At 46.3% G+C, this 15,533-nt stretch overlaps 1 protein-coding gene across 1 annotated transcript; it reads left to right on the forward strand.

Annotated features, from left to right (window-relative positions):
- The first annotated feature begins 12,460 nt into the window (after positions 1 to 12,460).
- On the forward strand, positions 12,461 to 14,504 carry LOC100384002 (uncharacterized). The gene is made up of 3 exons (NM_001176613.1): positions 12,461 to 12,674; positions 13,083 to 13,255; positions 13,451 to 14,504. The coding sequence occupies exons 1-3, from the start codon at positions 12,486 to 12,488 to the stop codon at positions 14,301 to 14,303; spliced, it is 1,215 nt and encodes a 404-aa protein (NP_001170084.1). The 5' UTR covers positions 12,461 to 12,485; the 3' UTR covers positions 14,304 to 14,504.
- Positions 14,505 to 15,533: the final 1,029 nt, after the last annotated feature.

Consider the following 15,533-nt stretch of genomic DNA (forward strand, 5'->3'; position numbering starts at 1 on the left):
CATCGACCTCCGACTCCGATGCGCCCTCCGTCACTTCTAAGCGCCAAGAGCGCAAGAAGTATAGTAAGATCCCCCTACGTTACCCTCGCATTTCCAAACATACACCTTTACTTTCCGTCCCACTAGGCAAACCACCAACATTTGATGGTGAAGATTACGCTAGGTGGAGCGATTTAATGCGATTTCATCTAACCTCGCTCCACAAAAGTATATGGGATGTTGTTGAGTTAGGTGCACAGGTACCGTCGGTAGGGGATGAGAACTATGATGAGGATGAGGTGGCCCAAATCGAGCACTTCAACTCTCAAGCAACGACGATACTCCTCGCCTCTTTAAGCAAAGAGGAGTATAACAAAGTACAAGGGTTGAAGAGCGCCAAGGAGATTTGGGATGTACTCAAAACCGCGCACGAGGGAGACGAGCTCACCAAGATCACCAAGCGGGAAACGATCGAGGGGGAGCTCGGTCGGTTCCGGCTTCACAAAGGAGAGGAGCCGCAACACATGTACAACCGGCTCAAGACTTTGGTGAACCAAGTGCGCAACCTCGGGAGCAAGAAGTGGGACGATCACGAAGTGGTAAATGTTATTTTAAGATCTCTTATTTTTCTTAATCCCACTCAAGTTCAATTGATTCGTGGTAATCCTAGATATACTAAAATGACCCCCGAGGAAGTTATCGGGCATTTTGTAAGTTTTGAGTGCATGATAGAAGGCTCGAGGAAAATCAACGAGCTTGGCGACTCATCCGAAGCCCAACCCGTTGCATTCAAGGCAACGGAGGAGAAGAAGGAGGAGGCTACACCAAGTCGACAACCAATCGACGCCTCCAAGCTCGACAATGAGGAAATGGCGCTCGTCATCAAGAGTTTCCGCCAAATCCTCAAACAAAGGAGGGGGAAAGACTACAAGTCCCGCTCCAAGAAGGTTTGCTACAAGTGTGGTAAGCCCGGTCATTTTATTGCTAAATGTCCTATATCTAGTGACAGTGACCGAGGCGACGACAAGAAGGGGAGAAGAAAGGAAAAGAAAAGATACTACAAGAAGAAGGGCGGCGATGCCCATGTTTGTCGGGAATGGGATTCCGACGAAAGCTCAAGCGACTCCTCCGACGACGAGGACGCCGCCAACATCGCCGTCACCAAGGGACTCCTCTTCCCCAACGTCGGCCACAAGTGCCTCATGGCAAAGGACGGCAAAAAGAAGAAGGTTAAATCCAACTCCTCCACTAAATATGAATCTTCTAGTGATGATAATGCTAGTGATGAGGAGGATAATTTGCGTTCCCTTTTTGCCAACCTTAACATAGCTCAAAAAGAAAAGTTAAATGAATTAGTTAGTGCTATTCATGAAAAGGATGACCTTTTGGACTCCCAAGAGGATTGTCTAATTAAAGAAAACAAGAAACATGTTAAGGTTAAAAAGGCTTATGCTCTTGAGATAGAGAAATGTGAAAAATTATCTAGTGAGCTAAGCACTTGCCGTGAGATGATTGACAACCTTAGACATGAAAATGCTAGTTTAAATGCTAAGGTTGATTCACATGTTTGTAATGTTTCAATTCACAATTCTAGAGATAATAATGATGATTTGCTTGCTAGGATTGAAGAATTAAACATTTCTCTTGCTAGCCTTAGATTAGAGAATGAAAACTTGATTGCTAAGGCTAAAGATTTTGATGTTTGCAATGCTACTATTTCCGACCTTAGAACTAAGAATGAAATATTGCATGCTAAGGTTGTAGAACTTAAATCTTGCAAACCCTCTACATCTAATATTGAGCATGTTTCTATTTGCACTAGATGTAGAGATATTGATGTTAATGCTATTCTTGATCATATGGCTTTAATTAAACAACAAAATGATCATATAGCAAAATTAGATGCTAAAATTGCCGAGCACAACCTAGAAAATGAGAAATTTAAATTTGCTCGGAGCATGCTTTATAATGGGAGACGCCCTGGCATTAAGGATGGCATTGGCTTCCAAAGGGGAGACAATGTCAAACTTAATGCTCCTCCAAAGAACTTATCTAACTTTGTTAAGGGTAAGGCTCCCATGCCTCAGGATAACGAGGGTTACATTTTGTACCCTGCCGGCTATCCTGAGAGCAAAATTAGAAAGATTCATTCTAGGAAGTCTCACTCTGGCCCTAACCATGCTTTTATGTATAAGGGTGAGACATCTAGCTCTAGGCAACCAACCCGTGCCAAGTTGCCTAGAAAGAAAACTCCTAGTGCATCAAATGATCATACTATTTCATTTAAAACTTTTGATGCTTCTTATGTTTTGACTAACAAATCCGGCAAGGTCGTTGCCAAGTTTGTTGGGGGCAAGCACAAGGGTTCCAAGACTTGTGTTTGGGTACCCAAAGTTCTTGTGTCTAATGCCAAAGGACCCAAAACCGTTTGGGTACCTAAAATCAAGAACTAAAATTGTTTTGTAGGTTTATGCATCCGGGGGCTCAAGTTGGATACTCGACAGCGGGTGCACAAACCACATGACCGGGGAGAAAAGGATGTTCTCCTCATATGAGAAAAACCAAGATCCCCAACGAGCTATCACATTCGGGGATGGAAATCAAGGTTTGGTCAAAGGTCTTGGTAAAATTGCTATATCTCCTGACCATTCCATTTCCAATGTTTTTCTTGTTGATTCATTAGATTACAACTTGCTTTCTGTTTCCCAATTATGTCAAATGGGCTACAACTGTCTTTTTACTGATATAGGTGTCACTGTCTTTAGAAGAAGTGATGATTCAATAGCATTTAAGGGAGTGTTAGAGGGTCAGCTATACTTGGTAGATTTTGATAGAGCTGAACTCGACACTTGCTTAATTGCTAAGACTAACATGGGTTGGCTCTGGCATCGTCGACTAGCCCATGTTGGGATGAAGAATCTTCATAAGCTTCTAAAGGGAGAGCACATCTTAGGATTAACAAATGTTCATTTTGAGAAAGACAGGATTTGTAGCGCATGCCAGGCAGGGAAGCAAGTTGGAGTCCATCATCCACACAAGAACATCATGACGACCGACGGGCCGCTCGAGCTACTCCACATGGATCTATTCGGCCCGATTGCTTACATAAGCATCGGCGGGAGTAAGTATTGTCTTGTAATAGTGGATGATTATTCTCGCTTCACTTGGGTATTCTTTTTACAGGAAAAATCTCAAACCCAAGAGACCTTAAAGGGATTCTTGAGACGAGCTCAAAATGAGTTCGGCTTAAGGATCAAGAAAATAAGAAGCGACAACGGGACGGAGTTCAAGAACTCTCAAATTGAAGGCTTCCTTGAGGAGGAGGGCATCAAGCATGAGTTCTCCTCTCCCTACACGCCACAACAAAATGGTGTAGTAGAGAGGAAGAATCGAACTCTATTGGACATGGCAAGAACCATGCTTGATGAGTACAAGACACCGGACCGGTTTTGGGCCGAAGCGGTCAACACCGCCTGCTACGCCATCAACCGGTTATATCTTCACCGAATCCTCAAAAAGACATCATATGAACTCCTAACCGGTAAAAAGCCCAACATTTCATATTTTAGAGTTTTTGGTAGCAAATGCTTCATTCTTATTAAAAGAGGTAGAAAATCTAAATTTGCTCCTAAAACTGTAGAAGGTTTTTTACTTGGTTATGACTCAAACACAAGGGCATATAGGGTCTTTAACAAGTCCACTGGACTAGTTGAAGTCTCTTGTGACGTTGTGTTTGATGAAACTAACGGCTCTCAAGTAGAGCAAGTTGATCTTGATGAGATAGGTGAAGAACAGGCTCCATGCATCGCGCTAAGGAACATGTCCATCGGGGATGTGTGTCCTAAGGAATCCGAAGAGCCTCCAAGTACACAAGATCAACCATCCTCCTCCATGCAAGCATCTCCACCAACTCAAAATGAGGATGAGGCTCAAAATGATGAAGAGCAAAATCAAGAAGACGAGCCACCTCAAGATGATAGAAATGATCAAGGGGGAGATACAAATGATCAAGAAAAGGAGGATGAGGAAGAACCAAGACCGCCACACCCAAGAGTCCACCAAGCAATCCAACGAGATCACCCCGTCGACACCATCCTCGGCGACATTCATAAGGGGGTAACTACTCGATCTCGGGTTGCTCATTTTTGTGAACATTACTCTTTTGTTTCCTCTATTGAGCCACACAGGGTAGAGGAAGCTCTCCAAGATTCGGATTGGGTGGTGGCGATGCAAGAGGAGCTCAACAATTTCACGAGGAATGAGGTCTGGCATTTAGTTCCTCGTCCCAACCAAAATGTTGTAGGAACCAAATGGGTCTTCCGCAACAAGCAAGATGAGCATGGTGTGGTGACAAGGAACAAAGCTCGACTCGTAGCCAAAGGGTATTCACAAGTCGAAGGTTTGGATTTCGGTGAAACCTATGCACCCGTAGCTAGGCTTGAGTCAATTCGCATATTATTGGCCTATGCTACTTACCATGGCTTTAAGCTCTATCAAATGGACGTGAAAAGTGCCTTCCTCAATGGACCGATCAAGGAAAAGGTCTATGTTGAGCAACCTCCCGGCTTTGAAGACAGTGAGTATCCTAGTCATGTCTATAGGCTCTCTAAGGCGCTTTATGGGCTCAAGCAAGCCCCAAGAGCATGGTATGAATGCCTTAGAGATTTCCTTATTGCTAATGGCTTCAAAGTCGGCAAGGCCGATCCTACACTCTTTACTAAAACTCTTGAAAATGACTTGTTTGTATGCCAAATTTATGTTGACGATATTATATTTGGGTCTACTAACGAGTCTACATGTGAAGAGTTTAGTAGGATCATGACACAGAAATTCGAGATGTCGATGATGGGGGAGTTGAAGTATTTTCTAGGATTCCAAGTCAAGCAACTCCAAGAGGGCACTTTCATTTGCCAAACGAAGTACACTCAAGACATTCTTGCTAAGTTTGGGATGAAGGATGCCAAACCCATCAAGACACCCATGGGAACTAATGGGCATCTCGACCTCGACACGGGAGGTAAGTCCGTGGATCAAAAGGTATACCGGTCGATGATTGGTTCATTGCTTTATTTATGTGCATCTCGACCGGACATTATGCTTTCCGTTTGCATGTGTGAAAGATTCCAATCCGACCCTAAGGAATCCCACCTTACGGCCGTAAAACGAATCTTGAGATATTTGGCTTATACACCTAAGTTTGGGCTTTGGTACCCTCGGGGATCCACATTTGATTTACTTGGTTATTCGGATGCCGATTGGGCGGGGTGCAAAATCAATAGGAAGAGCACATCGGGGACTTGCCAGTTCTTGGGAAGATCCTTGGTGTCTTGGGCTTCAAAGAAGCAAAATTCGGTCGCTCTTTCCACCGCCGAAGCCGAGTACATTGCCGCAGGACATTGTTGCGCGCAATTGCTTTGGATGAGGCAAACCCTGCGGGACTACGGTTACAAATTAACCAAAGTCCCTTTGCTATGTGATAATGAGAGTGCAATTAAAATGGCCGACAATCCCGTCGAGCATAGCCGCACTAAGCACATAGCCATTCGGTATCATTTTCTTAGGGATCACCAACAAAAGGGGGATATCGAGATTTCTTACATTAATACTAAAGATCAATTAGCCGATATCTTTACCAAGCCACTTGATGAACAATCTTTTACCAGACTTAGGCATGAGCTCAATATTCTTGATTCTAGAAATTTCTTTTGCTAGCTTGCACACATAGCTCATTTAAATACCCTTGATCATATCTCTTTTATATGCTATGACTAATGTGTTTTCAAGTCTATTTCAAACCAAGTCATAGGTATATTGAAAGGGAATTGGAGTCTTCGGCGAAGACAAAGGCTTCCACTCCGTAACTCATGCTTCGCCATCACTCCGAGCAACTCTCTATTCCTTGGGGAGAAATGAGCATCAAAGAAAAGGACTTCATCCTTGGGGGAGAGAGTAAAAGCTCAAAAGCAAAAGGACCGGACCTCGTCTTTGGTATAATCTTAACTCATTTACTTATGACCAAAGGGGAGGAACTTACTTCGAGGGCTCTAATGATTCCGTTTTTGGCGATTCATGCCAAAAAGGGGGAGAAATGAGCCCAAAGCAAAAGGACCGCACCACCACCACCAAATTCAAAAACTTAGCGCTTTCCAAAAGTCTTTATCATTTGGTATCCTATTGTGTTCAAAAGGGGGAGAAAGTAGTATTTCAAAAATGGTATATCAAAACCCTCTTGAACACTAAGAGGTGGATCTCTTTTAGGGGGAGTTTTGTTTAGTCAAAGGAAAAGCATTTGAAATAGGGGGAGACAATTTCAAATCTTGAAAATGCTTTGCAAACTCTTATTCATGTACCTTTGACTATTTGCAAAAGATCTTTGAAATGGATTTACAAAAAGAATTTGCAAAAACAAATCATGTGGTGCAAACGTGGTCCAAAATGTTATATAAGAAAGAAACATTCCTTGCATATCTTGTAAGTAGTTATATTGGCTCAATTCCAAGTAACCTTTGCACTTACATTATGTAAACTAGTTCAATTATGCACTTCTACATTTGCTTTGGTTTGTGTTGGCATCAATCACCAAAAAGGGGGAGATTGAAAGGGAATTAGGCTTACACCTAGTTCCTAAATAATTTTGGTGGTTGAATTGCCCAACACAAATATTGGACTGACTAGTCTGCTCTAGTGTATAAGTTATACAGGTGCAAAAGGTTCACATCTAGCCAATAAAAAGACCAAGTGTTGGATTCAACAAAGGAGCAATAAGGAAACCGAGGGCACCTCTGGCTGGAGGCACCGGACTGTCCGGTGTGCACCGGACAGTGTCCGGTGCGCCCGTAGACTTCGTTTTCTACCCTTCGCCAGAGGACTTCGACTTCAACCCTTCGCCCTCGGGAATTCGCGGAGGCCGGCGCGCTATAATTCACCGGACTGTCCGGTGTGCACCGGACATGTACGGTGCGCCAACGAACCGCGGCCTCCGGAACTCGCCAGCCTCGGGTTCGCGCGGCAGCCGCTCCGCTAAAATTCACCGGACTGTCCGGTGTGCACCGGACTGTCCGGTGAACCACGGAGCAACGGCTACTTCCGCGCCAACGGTCACCTGCAAGCGCATTAAATGCGCGCTCTGCGCGCGCAGTCGGCAGGCGCGCCCATACCGTTGCACCGGACAATGAACAGTTCATGTCCGGTGTACACCGGACATCCAGGCGGGTCCACATGTCAGAGCTCCAACGGTCAGAATCCAACGGCAACGATGACGTGGCAGGGGGCACCGGACTGTCCGGTGTGCACCGGACTGTCCGGTGCGCCATCGAACAGAGAGCTCCCAGCAACGGCCACATTTGGTGGTTGGGGCTATAAAAACCCCAACCACCCCACATTCATTGCCATCCAAGTTTTCCACTTCTCAACTACTACAAGAGCTCTAGGCATTCAATTCTAGACACATTCAAAGAGATCAAATCCTCTCCAATTCCACACAAAACCCTAGTGACTAGTGAGAGTGATTTGCCGTGTTCATTTGAGCTCTTGAGCTTGGATTGCTTCTTTTCTTTCTCACTTGTTCTTGTGATCAAAACTCCATTGTAATCAAGGCAAGAGGCACCAATTGTGTGGTGGCCCTTGCGGAGAAGTTTTGTTCCCGGCTTTGATTAGAGAAGAGAAGCTCACTCGGTCCGAGGGACCGTTTGAGAGAGGGAAGGGTTGAAAGAGACCCGGCCTTTGTGGCCTCCTCAACGGGGAGTAGGTTTGAGAGAACCGAACCTCGGTAAAACAAATCCGTGTGTCACACTTCATTATTTGCTTGCGATTTGTTTTGCGCCCTCTCCCGCGGACTCGTTTATATTTCTAACGCTAACCCCGGCTTGTAGTTGTGTTTATATTTGTAAATTTCAGTTTCGCCCTATTCACCCCCCTCTAGGCGACTATCACATATGAGTAACCATTTATTATCATTGAATTTGCAAATCTTCACAATGAGATTAGTATAAAATGTGATATAGCTTAATATTCGCTTACTGTAGCCCAATGCACTATAGTAGGAGCATGCAACATTGATGTACCTTGTTAACTAGGAATGCAATATCAGGTTTAGTCAAACTCAACCATTATACGCTTATATTGTGTTGCATCTTTTGGTCCTAGCAATGTTCTTGCATGAAGAGATATTTTGTCGCTAGTGCAAATAGTGTGCTTACATGTTTGGATTCTGCCATGCCAACACTTTGAAGAAGATATGTTGCATAGTTATCTCAAGTGAAAACTATGTCGTCATGTCTCTTGTTTACTTCTATTCCTTGATAGAGTAAAGTTTCACTAGATCCTTCAATAAGAAATCATGTTTAAGATCCTACACCAATACTATGACAATATCTTATTTTGAACTTGCTATAATTGTATCATCAACATATAATAGAATAAACATAGATATATCATTTTTATGATAATAAAATAAAGGAGTGTTTATCTTTGTTCCATCAAAACCAAGAGCATAAAGTTTCTTATCCAACTTGGCATACTAAGAATGAGGAGCTTGTTTCAATCCATATGATGGCTTGTCCAATCTACAGATATAATCAAGACATGGATGATCTTTAAACCCAGGAGGTTATCACATGTAAACTTCTTCTAAATTTCCATGGAGGACAACATTTTGCACATCTAGTTGATAAAGAGACCATCCACTAGATACAACAAAAGAAATGGTAATTTTGATAGTAGTTGCTTTAACAACAAGACTAAAGGTATCCTCATAATTAATGTCATATATTTGTTTAAAGTCCTTAGCAACTTTTCATCTTATTTTCTTTTGATTTTGTATACCAATTTGCAATCAATAACATCGCGACCCTTCTGAGGTGGAACTAGGCACCGTTTTTTCCCGTGGTGCACAGAATTCAATATCCATAGTGTTTTTCCAATGTTTATCATGCACAACTTCTAAATTTTGCGGTTCACCAGTGGTCATCAGATTTCCATACTAGACGGTACCATCTATGTTGGTTCCATACTAGACGGTACCATCTATGTAGAGTTTAGGACATATTTGTTCTCCCCTATCCGTAGAATATCCCACTGCGCGGTACACCACATGCACACTGCTTCTATATACAGTCTTGTTATGTGTTCTCGATGGAATTTTTAGATTATTCAGAATCTTTCTATGAAGATGTTGCTGACCCTGGAGAGGGTGTCACACCATTTTGTGGTGCAAATGATTAATCATAAAAAAGTCTATGTCATTGTTTATTGTTGTTTCTTCCTAAAAACTATCAATACTCGCACCAAAAGTATCAACATGATTAACCAAAGAATTAGTCACATGATCATGCGATTGCTTAACCCCAATATTTAGGAGGTGAGGTTGAAGAAGGCATATTTCCTGTTGGAGCCACTACCTAGTTGTGGAATGTAGTTCGGCAAAAGGAAAAATAAACTCATCAAAGGTAATATCCCGTAATATATAAACTAGTCCAAAATAGGTACTTGAAGCCTTTGTAAAACATGTCGAATCCTAAGACTCCAAAATATGGAACAAAATAAAAGTTTGTGAGTGTTGTATGAGCAAACGTTGGGCCAACAAACTAGTCCAAAGATACATAAAGGCTCATAATCAAGTGTTTCATGAAACAAGAGTTCCAACAATTTCATAATTGATGACTTTGCTTGGTGTACGACTGATCAAGTAAATAATAGCAAGAAAACTATCATCCCAAAATTCTAATTGCATATAGGCTTGTGCAAGGAGGGAAAGACCAACTTCAACTGTATGGTGATGCTTTCCTTCAGCTAACCCATTTTGTTGGTGTTTGTAAGGACACAATACATGATGGGCAACGCCACTACCCATCTCGCTCGACCCCAACCTCTTCTAAAAGGGTCCACTCCTGCCTTAGCATGTAAAATGATGGGGAGAGGCTCATGCTCAAGGGACAACAAACCTTGTAATCAAACACTAGAACACCCATTCACACTTGTGCACCAGATACTTGGGAACTCATCCCTCTCTCGCCCTAGTACAGACTCAGACAAGGTAACACGAGCAACACAAACTGGACATAGGGACATTCTACTCAAACTAGTATAAATCCTTGTGTTCTATTGGCATATCATTCGCTTCTAAACACACAAATCATGATAATCACTAGATATTGGTATGAAACATCACATATTGTGTTGAGCGTATGGTGCGACTCATCGTCATACCAGTCCAACATCCACTAAAACCTCTCGTCACTACACAGAATCCATCGGACCCATCCACTTTGGACCGACGAGGCAACTACTCACTGGGTTCGACAATCCTATAAAAGGAACACTGGCACAAATAGTGCCACAATATGATCTAATACATGTTGTCGGACCAATCGAAAACACCTATGAAACTCTCAGGTCTAATCACACAGATTGTCAGACTCAACGCATAGGTCTAATGAGGTACAACGATCGAGTGCTCTCAAGTTGTCTAGGTGGAGGCATCAGATCGATCCACTGTGGTTTGATGATCCTAAAACTTAGAGTTCGACACTTCGCAAACCCCTCCAACTTGTCCAGATTCAAAAATGTGGAATTGGGCTTTGACCCTTATTTCTTTTTTGCCTTTCTAAGCCACCTAAAGCTAAATACAACTAGTGTGCACTATACTAAACTTGTTACACTTATCTAGATCAAGCTAATAGCTCATACCCCTTTAATAGTATAGTTAAAGAAAAAATCAGGTCCTAAACTAATATAAATGTCAAACTAGTGCATCCTGAACCTTTTTCTTTCATCCTTTAAAAAACTGCAATGAAAATCAATAAGCAGGGGCATCAGAACCGTACATTGACCAAACCAATCTCCATCATTGTGACCTAACTCAAATTTATCTATGGCATTAGTCACAATTATCTTATATTGTCAATAATCACCAAAATACTTGAGGGACTACACCCTTTCACTCTTGAATGAGTTATGCTTTCGTAGAATAGGTTGGAGAAACATGGAGATGATGGATCCACAGGATATGTGGGCTTTTACAAAATTGGATAATCTTATGCCCTCCGGAAAAGAAAGAGCAATTGAAGATCACTATGGAGAAAACCAAGAGTGCGACAAGGACTGTTCTGGCCACCCAATTCAACTTGGGGACGTTGTCTAAATATATAACATGGTGTTGAAATGTTTCGTGGCGGAAAGGAAGTTGCGGTGAAATATTTGATGATCCCATGGAAGACTTCCACAGAAGCTTGGTGGTGTGCCTTGGATGCTCCTTTGGGTTCTAGCTGGCTTTGGGGTTTGAGACCTTTCTTCCTTTGCTCTAGGGTATTCGTTGTTGGTCGCTGAGTTCTAACTTTTCTGTTTTGCAAGGAGAGGGTTCCCTGTCTTCGGTAGGAAATAGAGAGTGTTTTGTCTAAACTTGGTGTTGTCATGGATTCTTGTCTTTTGACAATAGTTAAAAGGCTGAGGCATGTGACATTAAACCGTAAAAAAACTACAATAAATAAGTTTATCATAATCGGATAGAAATTAATATAGACTTCTGAATGGTATTTATTATGTTAAAGAAAGAATACAGAAGAAAGATAAACAAGCTTAATTAGCTGCACTAATTAAATTTATGGGTTTTAGAAAACTTCCAATACCTATATATATAGCTCAAGATTTTGGACCGTGTTGAAGCTCAAGTTGATATGCTAAAAGAAGATTAAACCTGAATAGTACTGAACAAAGTGAAAATGGAAAGAGCGGGACCGATTGTTACCTTTTTCACCTGGTGGGGCCAACTCCGAGGTCCAATGGCCGGTATAAATAGCAGGGCAAGCGGCTCCCACGCCATCAACGGAGCTTAGCCTGGGCAGCAGTGAGCAGCCGCCTTCCCCTGTGCTGCGGATCGCTACACTACACCACCACTCACCACTCAGTTACTCACCACACATCCATCCAACTATCCAAGCCCACAGTGAGGCAGTGAGCAGCATCCCCTCTCCTGTAGGGGGAGTCTGTAGTAGCAACCTGTTGTCGATCCTACTCATCAGTCATCTTCCCTGCGCAAAGCCTGCAGCTTTACCACCGCCGCCGCCGCCGCCGCCTCCTCTCCTTCGAAAGCGCGCCTCCTGCTAGCTGGCTGTCCTGAGCTCGGGCCTGTCCCGCGCACGCAATCGCGCCCTGCCTAGCAAGCTAGACAGGCGCCGCCAGTTATTGCACCGGGTGCGATATCGCGCTAGCCGCGGAGTGCGGAGTAGTGGGCGGCGGATAGGCTGCGCCGCTACTCCTTCGTGCGTGTGTGGGGAGGATTAGTAACTGTAGAGGAAGGCAGGCACGCAAAAGGACGCCCTCGCCTCCGCCTCCCGCCCGCGCACTCACGTGATTCATACTTGCGGCCTTCTCGCTCGCTCCCTTCTTCATCACCACCCCTCTCGCGCCGCAGCGGGCGGGCAACTACTATATCAAGCACCAAATTAAACCCACCCAGCTCCTCTCTCGCCCCTTCGTTCCTGGGAGACCGTACCGGCCGGCCGCGGGAGATGGTCGAGGCGCCGGCCGTCGTGGTGGTGGTGCGGGCGTACGACGCCGCGCGCGACCGCGTCGGCGTGGAGGAGGTGGAGCGCGCGTGCGAGGTCGGGTGCAGCGGCGGCGGCAAGATGTGCCTCTTCACGGACCTCCTCGGCGACCCGCTCTGCCGCATTCGCCACTCGCCGGACTCCCTCATGCTGGTACGTGTACACGTGCGTACGTGCTGTGCTCGCGCGCTCTCTGTCTGCTCTATACACCCACGTTGTGGTCGTGGCTGCCTGCGGCTAAGCACAGGCCCAGCGGCCGGCCGGCCAGATGCAGCAGGTGTGAGATGAGCCGCTGGGGCTGGGGCTGGGCTCGCCCGACCTAGCCTACCACCTGTCCTGCGCCCGTCCCCCCATGCCTCCCGCCCTCGTCTCCTTCCGCCTCGTCGTGTTTCGTTTTCGTTTCGTTTCGTTTCGTTTCTTCTCGTTCCGGTTCCGGCGCCCCGTACGTAGTACGACGTGGGTCCCGGCCGGACGGAGGAAACAGGAAGGAACTCAACTGAAATTAATGGACTGCCCGCGAAACGCATGTCTGAACGGCCGGGATATGCATTGGAAAAGCAGGTCGCAGAGACAGCAACCGGCCCCAACAGCACGGAGATCGCCGGAGTCGTCCGCGGCTGCGTCAAGACCGTCGTCTCTGCTGGCACCACCACCACCCAGCAGGCTAATAAGGACGACCCCATCTACACCAAGGTTGGCTACATCCTCGGCCTCCGCGTCTCGCCCAGCCACCGGTACGTACTCGTAGTACTATCGTCCCACTGTGTACTATATATATATACAATATTGCGCGGGTGCATGGTTGCCATCGATCAGTGCTGCGCGCCAATATAATGTTGTTGTTTTGTTCGTCGTCGTCGTGGTCATCATCATGGAGAAGAAGAATATATAATCATGGTTCACTGTTAGCTCACTGTTGCCGTGTGCAGGAGGAAAGGGGTGGGGAAGAAGCTGGTGGATCGTATGGAGGAGTGGTTCCGGCAAAGGGGGGCCGAGTACTCGTACATGGCGACGGAGCAGGACAACGAGGCGTCGGTGCGGCTGTTCACGGGCCGCTGCGGCTACGCCAAGTTCCGCACGCCGTCCGTGCTGGTGCACCCGGTGTTCCGGCACGCCCTGAGGCCGTCCCGGAGCGCGGCCATCGTGGCCCTGGAGCCGCGGGAGGCGGAGCTGCTGTACCGCTGGCACTTCGCCGGCGTGGAGTTCTTCCCCGCCGACATCGGCGCCGTGCTATCCAACGCGCTGTCGCTGGGCACGTTCCTGGCGCTGCCGTCGTCGCCGGCGCGGTGGGAGGGCGCGGAGGCGTTCGTGGCGGCGCCGCCGGCGTCGTGGGCCGTGCTGAGCGTGTGGAACTGCATGGACGCCTTCCGGCTGGAGGTGCGCGGGGCGCCGCGCCTGATGCGCGCCGCGGCGGGCGCCACGCGGCTGGTGGACCGCGCGGCGCCGTGGCTCGGGATCCCCTCCATCCCCAACCTGTTCGCGCCGTTCGGGCTCTACTTCCTCTACGGCCTGGGCGGCGCCGGGCCCGACGCGCCCAGGCTCGCCCGCGCGCTGTGCCGCAGCGCGCACAACATGGCGCGCGACGGCGGGTGCGGCGTGGTGGCCACCGAGGTCGGCGCCTGCGAGCCCGTCCGCGCCGGGGTGCCGCACTGGGCGCGGCTAGGCGCCGAGGACCTCTGGTGCATCAAGCGGCTCGCGGACGGCTACGGCTCCGGCCCGCTCGGCGACTGGACCAAGGCGCCGGCCAGACGCTCCATATTCATCGACCCGAGGGAGTTTTAGGCTGATAAGTAGTAAATACACTTAGGCCTAGCTTTAGGGTTTTTTTTTGGTTCTCCCCGGGTCGTCGTCCGTTGGATCCCGTATCCGACGGCTCCTAGTAGCTAGCTCTAGAGAAGGTCCCACCCTTTTGTGTTTCGTTTCAAAACATGTGGTAACGCGCGCTTGCTTAGGCGTAATTTCTGCTAGCGAACCGAATTAGTTAACCTTTTCGATCTTTTGATTGATGCATGTGAAACACACAGCTGCTACACCCTTTTTAGTTGTTGTAACTCGTTGGTGGACCAGGGTGGAGACCAGGGCCAGTACCTTCTCCTTTTTGGGTCCATCAGAGATTAAGCTGAGACCGCGTTGAGACAACGATCTGGACAGGAGCTGAGAACATGATTTCCCACTTCTGCCTCTTTTTTTTTTTTTGGTTTTCGTAGTATTGTTCTTTACGGGGATTATCTCGGATGTTACGTTTGGCAAAAGTATTATTGCAATCACACGGAAAATAAGCATGATCGTGGTGGTGATGGTGGTCGTGGTTTTGTTTGTTTGCCAAATGATGACACCCATGATTGGTTTGAAGATCATGAAGCTAGATCATGTACAAGGTGCTTATACCCGTGATTACGAACGCTTAAAGTGAGAATGATTGCACATTATTAAGCACTAGTACAACGGAGTTAGTCTCCGCAACGCAAACTGACTGGCGCGACTGCCTCCACTACTAGCTTGTTACTCCCTCCGTTTCGTTTTAGTTGTCGCTGGATAGTGCAAAATTGAACTATCCAGCGACAACTAAAAAGAAACGGAGGGAGTATTAGCTAGCGCCCAACCCATGTCAATTCAAAGCACTGTTGTGAACGTACGCATCTTTTAAGCACTGTTGTGCGCTACTACTCCATGGTACGGTATCGATGGATCGGCTTCAAGTGTCGTGTCGTCTCCAAGCAAGCAACAGATGATCCCTCGGTCACTGCAACGACTAGCGACAACTACTCTCTCTCTCTCTTTCTCTCTGCGTGTCAAAATTGTTGGCATTTCAAGTTTTGACATGACAATTTAAACGAAACAAAAATAAATAAATCATACAAAATTAAAAAAAGGAATAGAGATAATGATGTGTTAGGAAAAAAAATGGCAGCTATTTGAATATAAAATTTGAATCATGTAGGGTCAACATGACGGAGTAGTACCACCTGCTCGGGTACTGGAGTCTGGAGTGTGAGTCAGTCAGCCACACGT

The sequence above is a fragment of the Zea mays genome, chromosome 1 (genome assembly GCF_902167145.1).
Source record: "Zea mays cultivar B73 chromosome 1, Zm-B73-REFERENCE-NAM-5.0, whole genome shotgun sequence".
NCBI lineage: Eukaryota > Viridiplantae > Streptophyta > Magnoliopsida > Poales > Poaceae > Zea > Zea mays.

What these genes read in the sequence shown, in the direction of transcription:
- LOC100384002 (NM_001176613.1), top strand. Translation starts at nt 12,486, where the DNA reads ATGGTCGAGGCGCCGGCCGTCGTGGTGGTGGTGCGGGCGTACGACGCC. An exon ending in CGCCGGACTCCCTCATGCTG is followed by an intron (nt 12,675 to 13,082) that starts GTACGTGTACAC and finishes TTGGAAAAGCAG; the next exon opens with GTCGCAGAGACAGCAACCGG. An exon ending in CGCGTCTCGCCCAGCCACCG is followed by an intron (nt 13,256 to 13,450) that starts GTACGTACTCGT and finishes TGCCGTGTGCAG; the next exon opens with GAGGAAAGGGGTGGGGAAGA.